A 12,502-nucleotide genomic window follows, 5' to 3' on the forward strand; every position below is an offset into this window, starting at 1 on the left:
TGAAAGTTATACCCCACCTGCCAACTCCCCATCCCCATCTTCTGTGGCTCTGCAATATAGCCTATTCAGCAAAGGGAAATAAACCTAACTTGGATTTACACATATAACTTTCTTAACTCACTAGTTAGTTTGGTTAGAGTCATTTTTCAGGAACTGACTATAAATTAGGTGAATGTTTATTGCAGCACCATTCAAGTTTCCTTGAGAAGTCACTTAGGCCTCTGGCAGAGAAAGTAGAATCTAAGGCTTGATGACTGTAAGTTTGATCTACTGTTTAACCCTCCTGGATCCTGGCCAGAGCTTGGGCTATCAATAACTGTTGCCTTAACATCAGTGTATGATTGTATGTATGTGAAACACTCTATCCTTATTTGTATCTTTTGTTAGTTGACAGGTTCACAAAAGGTAAGAACTATAGTTAGCCTTCGGATGATACTAAAGCAAAAAAAAATAGAGGAAATTCCTAAATTGGGGTTGAGTCTAGAAGGGTCTCCTACAACACTTCAAATTCTATACTTTTATTATGTAACAAGTGTTATTACCATAGTAGTTCCATAACACTTGGCCATTGACTGGCTGCTTATCACCTGTGTCACAGATCCCATTCTGTTATCTACTCCCTTAGATCTTTATAAACAACGAGTGGCAGAACTCAGAGAGTGGGAGAGTGTTCCCTGTCTATAATCCAGCCACAGGAGAACAGGTGTGCGAAGTTCAAGAAGCAGACAAGGTATGTCTTTTTCAGAAAAAGATTCCCTATGAAATAACTGCCTTCAAACAGCAGAGCAGTAAACATATGCTCTCAATACACAACTACATGCTCATGCTTCACTTTTTTCATGACAGCAGATAGTTCTTCCTTTATTTGGAGTGTTTTTCTTCAGTTGTGCCTCTTCCTCTCTAACAGGCAGATATAGACAAAGCAGTGCAGGCAGCCCGCCTGGCTTTCTCTCTTGGTTCAGTGTGGAGAAGGATGGATGCTTCAGAAAGAGGACGTCTGTTGGATAAGCTTGCAGACTTGGTGGAACGGGACAGGGCAGTTCTTGCAGTAAGTAACCTAAGAAAACGTTAAGTCTTTACCCTACATTTACCATTCTGCTGAAATTTACGTTCCTTGGTTTTATTTTTATTTTTATTTTATTTTATTTATTTATTTAGAGATGGAGTCTAGCTCTGTTGCCCAGGCTAGAGTGCAGTGGCACGATTTCAGCTCACTGCAACCTCTGCCTCCCAGGTTCAAGCGATTCTCCTGCCTCAGCCTGCTGAGTAGCTGGGATTACAAGTGTGTGCCACCATGCCCGGCTAATTTTTGTATTTTTAGTAGAGACGGGGTTTCACTATGTTGGTCAGGCTGGTCTCGAACTCCTAAAAGGATGCTTTGAAGCAGACCTGGGGAAAAAGCAAAGGAATACGTAATACATATAAAAAATTAGACATGTTTGGATTTGGGGATCAGATGGAGAAGTGGAGGATCAGCTGAATATCTTAATTTTGAAGAGAAAACTAGAGCTTTCCATGACTGATAAGGACCTTCCTTTCTACAACTCCCCCTTCCCATGACAAATTAAAAACAGTCAAGCAACAAGAGAGTCACCATGCTACTTGGAGAAAACCAATATCAAATGATTCTTTTGAGAATGAAATAGAACAAGTGTTTACCTCCCCAGAGTTAACCTCTCTTGACTAAAGAGAATCCTTCAGAAGCAGAGGGGATGGTACGGACCTCCCATACACTTCTGCTCCGTTTGCCCTGTCATTCTGTGAGCCAATAGAAAGGAGAGACAGCAGGAGACAGCAACTTACTTTCACTAAAACAATGATTTTCCTCACATAAGGAACTTCTCCTGCCCTAATGGGTTTTGTTGTTGTGGCTGTTTTTAAAATAAAATTCAATTTCTTAGAGAATATAAACTTTTTGGAAACCGGAACTATTTAGGAATGTATGCACTATATACTTGGGATCTCCACCTAGGATCAATGAGTATTTAGGGTTTCCTTGTTCAGTCAGGGCATTCAAGCCATTAGTACTATATCCTTCCCCCTACTTGGGAAAATAGGTCATTATTGGGCTTGCTTTCGGGGAAGAAAGCATTTTTTCCCTTTGTCAGTGTCCCTCCTACCATAGTTCTTCCCTTCTACCATCCCCCTCAGGAATCTGTTGATAGTATAGGAACAAAATGATTCTTTTATGGAAATGGTTTGGGATTCTAGCTATATATACCATTTATTTGTATATAAAAACATTTTCTAATCTGGCACTCTAGGGAATACTGTTCCAATGAGGTGTTTATACATACTGTGAAAAAGGTGTTTCATGATGATGAAACTCTTTGCAGATTCGCAAGACACTGGGCATATTAAAGGCTCAGGAAAAGCCTACTAAATGCTTCTCAAGCTTATTTGAGCCTCATCACCATTTTTCTGGCTAACATACCAATATCATGCAAAACCAAGTGTTTTGGGACACATTAGAGAATGCTATTTTTATACTTGTCTCTTCACTGGATTATCATTTTCTTGAGAATTGAACTTGTATTTTATCTTTTTTTTTGGTAATCCTAGCATGGTTCTTAGCACATAAATGGCAAATGAGGGCACATAGGTGGTCAATAAATGACTGTTTAATTGAGCTAAAGATATATGGTATCTATAGTATTGGATTAACACCATACTAGAAGATGATTAATTTCTGCAGTTACATTTTCATATAATAAAACTCAAATGCCTTTCTTTTTCTTCTCTGTGTCCCACTGATCAAGTCTTTTTTCCTACCACACCTAAATGAGATTCCTGCTTTTAAACACTCTCAAGCTATGAGAAAAGTGAGTTTTAGTAAAAGGTAGCCTGTGGAAGAAAGGGGAGCTCCTGACTGGAAAACTGAAGTTAATACTGCATCCAAAGTAAACACAGTTGAAAATAGACCTAGAGCTGGCAATTCTCAGTGGATTTGACTGTTGTCAGCCGCTCACAGGGACCATTTAGGCAACCCAAATTCTGGTTATTGACATTATTCACTCTATGCTCTGTAGATTTTGGTGCTGTGCTAGCTGTACAGAGAATGTAATGCCGATCTTGTAAACATATACATGTTCTAAAAAGTACTAGGAAATAGTTTGATTCTGTTTTTTTAAGGGTGAGCCAATATACAGTGATAAGTAACATGATATTTTTAAATAAGTTTCATTTTATACACATACTAAGTACATAAATTGTACTGGAAGTCATAGTATTTTCATCTCATTGATTGGATAATATTTTAATTTTAGCTTTGTCAGAGATGAAATAATTTTCACACCAGTATGTCCTACAAAATATACTTGTAGGAAAAAAAGAAAATTACAAACATGTTTTTGTTTATTTCATTTGTTGAACTTGTAACACCTTTAATATTTCTCAGGTCAAAATACTCTTCTCATTTCAGCGTATTCATTTTTCATTGTTTTTGTTACAGACTTAGCCAGTTCAGGAACATGTCGTTAAAATAATAATGTTTATAATGTAAAGCAGTTCAATATTGCTATTTTTATTAAATGGAGCAGATATTTCACTCTTAATAGGTAATGGTTGTTAACGTAAATGTTTACAAAAAACCAGCCTTTAAGTTGTTAACATCTGGGCTTCCCTAGAGGAGTTCTTGTTTATTTGGTAGTAATAAATAAACTTGCTGTGCACTGTGGATATTCCATTTCTCAGCAGGGGTCTTGGCAGCTGTGGAGAACACTTTCTATTCTCATCGGTTGCATAAAGAGCCCATGTTTCTGCTCCTCTTTATGGATTCATATTACTGGTATAGACGCCAAAAAATCCCCAATGAGCTCTGATCATTAATATAACGGAAGCTGTTTTGACAAGCAGAACATTTCTTTATCATTAAATAAATATTGTGTTAATATATTTGGATAGTGGTTACTGGAAGCACACAGGCACAGGAACATGCACATACATACTCATTGTGATTTGTACTAGGAACTAAACCAAACTGACAGTACTAGAAATTTTTTTATTTGAGAATAAATAAAAAGATTTATTTGACCAGGTATGCATCTCCATATTCATTTGTATTCTGTCTCTTCCTTTTTTCTTCTGCTCTAGAAATTAGTGTATCACTGGAAAGTTCTGGGGACTTAATATCTCTCCATTTCTTTTCCAACAGACCATGGAATCCCTAAATGGTGGCAAACCATTCCTGCAAGCTTTTTATGTGGATTTGCAGGGCGTCATCAAAACCCTTCGATATTACGCAGGCTGGGCTGATAAAATTCATGGGATGACCATTCCTGTAGGTATGTGAAATCAGAGTATGTTGAAAAGGAAAATGAGACCACCAGAAATGCACTTTGGCTATCAAACACAAACAGTAGTCACATAGAATACAGATATGAGCACTCTTACAGCATTTAGAACTGAGTGAAGAACCAACCAAATTATGTCACTGACTCTGACAGTGTCCCTTTTTCTATAGATAGTCCACATATAAGTATAGGGGCATGTCACTTCATTCATCTAAGGAACAGGTATGTATTTGTCAGCTGGTAAGTGGTCAGCATTGTGCTAGATGAGGTGCTGGTGTAGGTATGAAGGGGGCATTATTGGATGGAGGGAAGTCAAGGAAAATTCCAACAAGGTTAAGGCTTGCTCCTTGCCCTCCTGAAACTTAAGATCTACTCATTGGAAGGAAATACTCTTAAATGTTAACAGTTGTCTCTGGTGAGATTATGCCTGATTTTTGGTTTCTTTTTTATATTTTTCTCTACTTTCTATATTTCTCAAATGGCCATGAATTACTTTCATAATCTAAAAACAACAGTAATCCTAACCATTTTTATTATTAAGATTCACGTTAGATGACAGAACCAACAAAACAAAAAACTTAAAGGCCCCTTTAGGAATGTTACAATTGGGTGCTAAGTTGTGTGCTTCACCTGTCAGTGCTGTAGCCGTTTAAATGAGAGGAAAAGTATCCAAGACTAAAGCAACTAAAGCGGTCAGTGAAGAGATGTTGATCTGTGCTTGAATACTAGTGATAGCTAATACCATTTGAGTGCTTTCACAGCAACCCCAAGAGAAAGGCACTGTTATAAACATCTTCAGTTTACAAAAGTGTAAAGAGGTCTGGTAAAGTAAAATTAGTCTCCCTAATTCACAGAGTAAATAAGTTTTAGAGCTAAAACTTTGACGTTAGAACCTAGGCTTGTAACCGCTTCACTAGAGAATTCAAAATAGAGCCTAGGAGGAAGAGATATCCTTATAGGAAAGGGATGGACTGAAAGAGATAGGGCATGGTGAATAGACATAAGGAAAGGAAATACACATTTACTGAGTGGATACTAGATGCTACTTAGCACTGTGCCGGGTGCTCTACCTGTGTTCTCCAGAAGGCAGTCTGCTTTCCATGGAGAGTGCATAGTAACAGGAGTGGAAAGTAATGCTGAGGACTTTGAAGTGTCTTTTTTGGGCCTTCCTAGCCAGACTGAGCAGTATTGATTTACTAAAAAAGGGAGTGGTTTGGCCGATAGTGTGGATGGCTGGGAACAGTGCTTCCCAAATTTAATGTATGCATAAATCATCGAGGGTCTTCTTCAAGTGCAGTTTTTGACTGAATAGGTCTGGGATGGGGCCTGAGACTCTGCATGTCTAACCAGCTGCTTGTCTTCTGCATTGAGTAGCAAGGAGAGGACACAGCAGAACCAAGTTAGGTGGCTGTTGTGATGCCTCGTGTAGGTGTGGTATGACAAGGGAATAATAATATACAGTGAGAATGGAGGTTTAGAGACAAGACTTCCAAGGATTATTTTTTACATCGCCCCCACAAATGATGATGACATGTGGAATGTTAGTTTTAGAAAACGGGTTTCTGATCATAGGGGCTTTTCCTTTCCATCCAGAGGTTTTTCCCTTGTTCAGCTGACTGAAAAGGATGGAGAAGATTGCTCTTGGGGAAAGTCCAAATCTTAGTTCAGTTCTGACTCTAAGGATATTATAGAACAGTTGTTCTCCAGCACCACTTGCAGAATGTGGGGATGGCCTAAGTAAGGTAAAAAGTCACTATTCATTATGAGCATACCTAGTACAGGGCCTAAGAATTAAAACCTTTGTTAACAATGGGACACATGTCACTCTTTTTAGGTCGGCCTGTCCTATATCAGTACAGAAGGTAAATTAACAAGCTCAAAGTCCCTAGTTGTGTTTTTTTTCTTGGCCCCACCCCACCTGCCATTTCATTATTAAAACAACAGATATGTTTTATGCATTTAAATACCTTTTCAAACTATTTACAAAGCTCTGAAGAAGACTGTGAAGCAGAAGGCAATGCACATAGATCTCTATTTGGCCTAACAGTATCTTGGTTTTCTTTTACTTCCTCAGAAGGGAAGATCCTGATGAGATAAAGCTAAATATTGATTGGCATTCCTGATTATGTTTGAAGCTTTAATGTAACTTGATCTGGCAGTAGAGGTGGTTGGCCCATAAGCCTTACTGTTTTCATCTGATGCTTTTTGGAGATCCTGTGGATGCTCATCTACAAGTTAGAAATACAGGGCATAGGAAAGGCTCTCACAGTAGTCTTTCCCAGCTTTACTCATTAACTGTTGTTCAGCCAATGAAGGAAAAAAAATGTGGAATTCTCTTAAACTCTTAGTAACTTTTTGTTTCCCAAAACCAAAAAGTTTTTCTGAAAGTGCATTTAGAGGCATACTGGAATGAGGGACTCTACCTGTCATCAGGCCTGTAGGCAGAATTCCCAGGAGGCTGAAGTTTGGGTCATAAGAGCTCTCTCCATTTTATGTCAAATAGATGAGGGAAGGATGGAGGTAGAGGTTAACTTCGCAGCTTTCCTCTCTGTTCCAGTTTTAGATACATTTGGGTTTGCCTGGAGGTCACTTAGAATTCAGACAACAATATCTTTGGCTAGTCTAGTACTTAGTGAATGTAGCTGGACTAAGTCAGGGGAGTCACAGGAGAAGATCACAGAAAGGGGTATCATAATCATAATTATTCACTTATTCTCAGATTTGTTCAGTAAATTAATCCATTTGTATTTGTCTTTTGTAACTCCATAATTTAACATCAGCTTCATTTTCATTTTGTCCTGCATACTTGGCCTTTTTTTTTTTCTTCACAGTGAAGTCTGGAATATAGAAAGTCCATTAGTTTTTAACCATGAGATCTTTATTGTGCTACATACATTTTCCTGCAAACAACCTAATTTTATGTTTAGAATTATAAAGAAATAATGTACTTTATATTTACATAGAATTTAAAAGTATAAAACATTCTTGCATGTACAATATGTGTGTGATTCTGTGCGTGATCTGATGAGACAGTCTGGATTTTAAATGGTATTTTACCCATTTTACATCTGAGAAAATAAGACTCTAAGGGTTTAATGTCTTGAAGGTCACGTGGTTATTAAGTGGGAGACCTGAGATTCAAACCTAAGCGTTTTTCTGTCTAAGCCATGATAAGTTGTCTTCTTATGGAGATTGGTTCAGCAAGGCAGGAAGGTGGCCCTGGTGATATCTTTACCTCTGTGCAGATTTTTATAATAATATACAGTTTATTCTCATCATTCATGGTAGTTATGTTTTATAAAGTCGTGAACACTGAATTAGCAAATACTGAACTATTGCTCCTAGGGGAAATACAAGGTTAGGTTCCTGCAAGCTTCTTATCACAACATTCTTGTCCACTGATCAGAGCATGGCCTTGTTTTATGGTTTTCTGTTGAAAGATCCTTTGTTTAATATATATTGTTGATTTATGAATGCTTAACTCATGACCAGCCAGACAAAAGTACTATAACTGATGCCTGAATGAAGCTTGTGTGACACATGTATTTTGTCTGTAAGGCACATCACAGCCTTCTTGCACTTAGGAACACTAGACAGCACTCAACACTATGCTTAGGGGCCATTTTAAACAGCAAAATCATGAACAAAAGGCACAAAAATATGAAAAATGTGGCACTAAACAGACCACAAAAAGGACACTTTTTTTTTTAACAATAAAAGAGCTGAAGCAAGAAGGCAAAGTGTCACCTTGTTCAACCTCAGCTGAGAATATGTGCATCAGGTGACTCAAAATGTTCCCTGCTTTGGGGAAATGCAAATTAGAACCACAATTGAACCACCTCACTACTGCATTATATGAAAAAGACACATGCACATGCATGTCTGTAGCAGTACAAATTGAAACTGCAAAAATAATGGCTAACTGCACATCAGCCAACAAGTGGATAAAGAAGATGTGGTATGAATGCACCATGGACTACTACTCTGACATAAAACAGAATGAATTAATGGCCTTTGCAGCATCTGGAATGGAGCTGGAGGCCATTATTCTAAGTGAAGTAACTTAGGAATGGAAAACCAAGTATCATGTATTCTCACTTCTAAGTAAGTGGGTAAGCTATGAGGATGCAAAGGCATAAGAATGATACAGTGGACTTTAGGGAAGGATGGGAGTGGGGTGAGTGATAAAAGACTTCATATTGGGTACACTGGACACTACTCAGGTGACAGATGCACCAAAATCTTGGAAATCACCACTAAAGAACTTATCCATGTAACCAAACACCACCTGTACTCCCAAAACTATTGAAATTTAAAAAAAAAAAAAAAACCCTGCTTTGGATATACATGCCCATAAATGACTGAGAACACTCCATACTTATTGTTGGGTTACAAATAAATTTTAGAAAGTAGGCAAGTTCTTAAATATGGAATCCACAAATAATGAACATCAACTGTATCTAGAGCCTACTTTTTTCAAGATAGCATTTATGAGGCTTAAGTGTTCTGGAACACTTAAGGTGTGGATCTGCCTGCCTAGATCCTATTCATATGGGTAAAGGGGGCTTTCGTAGTGAGTGTCAGAGATAATCACACAGTTGTTTGGTCACCCATAAAAAAGAACCTGAAATGTGTTTTTTTGTTGTTACATTTTTAAATGTAAGACTGCTTTGCAACATTGAATTATACTCCATGGTTCATCCAGCATAACATCTCTAACACTAAACAACCAAAAAGAATGGGAAGAAATACACCATTATCTCTTTCACTCATTCCCATTTGGGAAGACTAGGGAAAGGTATCTTGTAACTGGAAGGGATTTTCCTTTACCTCCTTTCTGTGGCATCAACTTCGATCTCTTACTCATTCACCCATTTCTCCATTCAACAGATTTTTTTTTACCACCTGCTATATTTCAGCTCTTGTATCAGGCATTGGGGTTACAAAGGCAAATAACTAAGATGTTTATAGGACAGTAAGAAAAACAAGTAGACAAGCAACTGCAATATAGTGTGATATATTTAGATAAGAAAGCATGAAATTTGGTGGGACACCATAGGAGAGACATCTCCTAGTGTTAAAGCCTTCTGGAGAAGGTGGTGGGATGTCTAAGTGATAACCTTGAAGGACAAGTTAAGATGGAGACAGGGACATCACAGGCAGTGGGAATAGCTGGAACAAAGCATGAAGGGAGGAGAGTATCATGTGTTAGTGCATCTGAAAGTATAGGCAGATAAAAAAGACAGTGGGGCTCTGAGTCTGGGTCAGCCATACTACAAGTTTTATTCTGTGGGCAATAGTGAGTCACCAGATTATTTTAAATATGTGAGTGCCTTGATGAAAATTACATTTTAGGAATTGCATCAAATCTGTATATTGCTTTGGACAGTATGGTCTTTTTAACGATATTGAGTCTTCTAATCCTTGAACATGGGGTATTTTTTCCATTTGTGTCAACTGTGATTTTTTTCATCAGTGTTTTGTAGTTCTCCTTGTAGAGATCTTTCACCTCCTTAATTAAATATTCTTAGGTATTTTGGGGGGCTGTTGTAAATAAAATGAACCTAAGTGCATTCAATGGATGATTGGATAAAAAAGATACATACACATCATGGGATATTAAACAGCCATAAAAATTATGAAATCATGTCTTTTCAGCAACAGGAGTGGGGTTGGAGGCCATTATACTAAGTGAAATAACCCAGAAACAGAAAGCAAATACCACATACTCTCACCTATAAGGGAGAGCTAAGCAGTGGGTAAACATGGACATACAGAGAGACAGACATTGGGGCCTTCGAAAGGAGGGAGAGTGAGAGGGGACTGAGGGTTGAAGACTACCCGTTTGGTACCACATTGACTGTTCTGGTGACGGGCCCACTAGAGCCCAAACCTCATAGTTGTGCAATATATCCATGTAGCAAATCTACACATACACCCCTTGAATCTATTTGAGAAATTGCATTTTAGAGCACTTTTACTACAAATGGATAATCAGTTGGAGAGAGCAAGTACTTGCTTAATTTCTTCCCATAAAGGATAGCCTTCACTTTGACTACAAATGAATAATAGAGAGGGCAAATGCCTGCTTAATTTCTCCCCATAAAGGGTAGCCTTCAACTAGAATATTTGGGAAGGAGAGAAAAGGGTTATCTGATGACCACTTTTCAGCAATGAACTGGGTGGCTGCTTCTCTCTCTGAATTGGAAATTTCTTCCACCACTCTTCATTCTGTTCCACTCAAGGCCCACAGCTGGATGTTACTGCACAATGATGCCATACTAGTTTGATTCACAAGAGTCTTGATGTTGTTTCCTTTAGAACACTATCCATTATTTCCTGCCATGGTACCCAATGGAGCCATTGTCTGTGACCATAAATCCTATGCCTTGACCCTTTTACGATGGCAGTGCCTAATTATGATGATAAATAATAATCATTACTATGACTTATGGAACACTTTTTACCTGTTACATTATCGCTAATGTTATAGCAGCCCTAAAGAAAAGTACTGTTTTCCCCATTTTGAGTATTTTAACCAGTATTCAAATCCTCTTCTCCTCTCACATCTACAACCTCTTAGTGATGAGGGAAGGATCAAAGCTTGTTTTTCGTTTACTTAGGGAGAAATAGAAGTTAATTTGTATTGCCTTAGATTTTTCTCTGTAGCAAGTGTTGATTTTGATTTTATGTAAGCAGAAAAAAATGTCCATGTTTTAAGCTGAATTCTGACATTAAAATGGACTTATGATATATTAGCATATAGAAAAGGTTAAACACTACCCAGGTCATATATAATTATCCATTTCACTCTCTTCCAGTTTCACCTGTTAAACTAAAGAGTAGGATACAAATACACAAAGATATTGATTCAGATCCTAAGATTTTGCCTTGAATCAGCTTGATCTGGTTTATTGTCATTAACAACAAATGCATAGGGTGAAAGCTGAAATCTTCTTGTCCTATCAGAATAAGAGTGAGGGGCAATTTGCTCTGCCCACCTAAGAACAACCAGGGCTTGCTTGTTAATGGGACCTGAATTTGTTGTGACAGGAGGCCATGAACCTCTCTAAGAGGTTGAAGCTGAAAAGGACCTCAGGGATCCCTAAGGCTGGTCTCCTCATTTTACAGAGAAGGTCCAGAGAAGTAAACTAACTTTTGTTAAGATCATGTAGTAGAATAGTCATAGAGCTAAGCTATCTTCATAACAGACTCAGGAACATAATCTAACTTCTTAGAAACCACCAGCAGACTTCTGGGAAGAAAAGCATCAGTACACTTCATACTAACATACGGTTTCAGCGTTTGTTTAGGCATTTATAGAGTTTATCATCGTAGTTATAGAATGTTCGGTGAGGTCTGTTCAATGTCAACATGATGGGAATCTGCTACATTACATACATAATGGAATAGTTCAATGTAATCTCATTTTTTAATACTGTGCTCATCAAAGATTGTCAGCTCCTTGAAAGGTAATTCTGTACACAAATTAGAGATTGGAAGATGACCTTCATTCACTGAATTGTGTTACAGATTTTTATGCTATTGAATAAAATCATTTTCATTGTTACTAGGTATATAAAATTTGCTATGGTTCTTGTAGTGTTCTTAGTGTTATAATTGAAAGCTATTTCTTGAGGTCCATATTTGACAAATTTCTCAATTTCTGGCACATTTCAGATTCTTCTGATTTTATCACTATTTACAGATTGCTTAATCATACTCACTCTAGTTTATATTAATATATAGAATGTGCCAATGCTAGATATTTTTATGAGACTAAAAATTCTGTCAATTTTTTTTGGCAACTATAAAATCTGATTCAAGAAGTAATGTTTGCCTTGAATGAGTTATCCAAATAATTAAATTTTTCCAATTAACTAAATATTGCTGTCTCTTCTGTGTAGTTTGATAAACCCCCATCAAAAAACATAGAACAGTGGCTCAGTAGTTCACAAATATGGAAGAGGCTTATTGTACTGTTCATCTCTAGGGACAAAGGCTTTTCTTAATATAATTACAAAAATGGCTCAATGCACACATACTCAGTAAAATTTAATTCACTGCTCTGCCAAATTCATAGCATAATGAAGTATTTAATTGTGATATTTTTATATTTTTCATAAGTTGTAAACTACTCTTGGGCCATTAAAAGCACCCAGGTATCAAAACTCGTCAGAAAAGTTATCTCTGACTGGGTCTTAAAATAA

At 37.4% G+C, this 12,502-nt stretch overlaps 1 protein-coding gene across 1 annotated transcript in view; it reads left to right on the forward strand.

The window, feature by feature from the left end:
• Positions 1-416: 416 nt before the first annotated feature.
• LOC101022100 (retinal dehydrogenase 2) overlaps positions 417-12,502 on the forward strand; it is a 59,390-nt gene continuing 47,304 nt past the window's right edge. The window contains exons 1-3 of the mRNA XM_031661566.1: positions 417-730; positions 908-1,048; positions 4,154-4,283. Coding sequence (XP_031517426.1) covers positions 974-1,048; positions 4,154-4,283 — 205 coding nt within the window. The 5' untranslated portion in view covers positions 417-730; positions 908-973. The remainder of the gene's footprint in view (positions 731-907; positions 1,049-4,153; positions 4,284-12,502) is intronic.

The sequence above is a fragment of the Papio anubis genome, unplaced genomic scaffold (assembly GCF_008728515.1).
Source record: "Papio anubis isolate 15944 unplaced genomic scaffold, Panubis1.0 scaffold191, whole genome shotgun sequence".
In the NCBI taxonomy this organism is placed as follows: domain Eukaryota; kingdom Metazoa; phylum Chordata; class Mammalia; order Primates; family Cercopithecidae; genus Papio; species Papio anubis.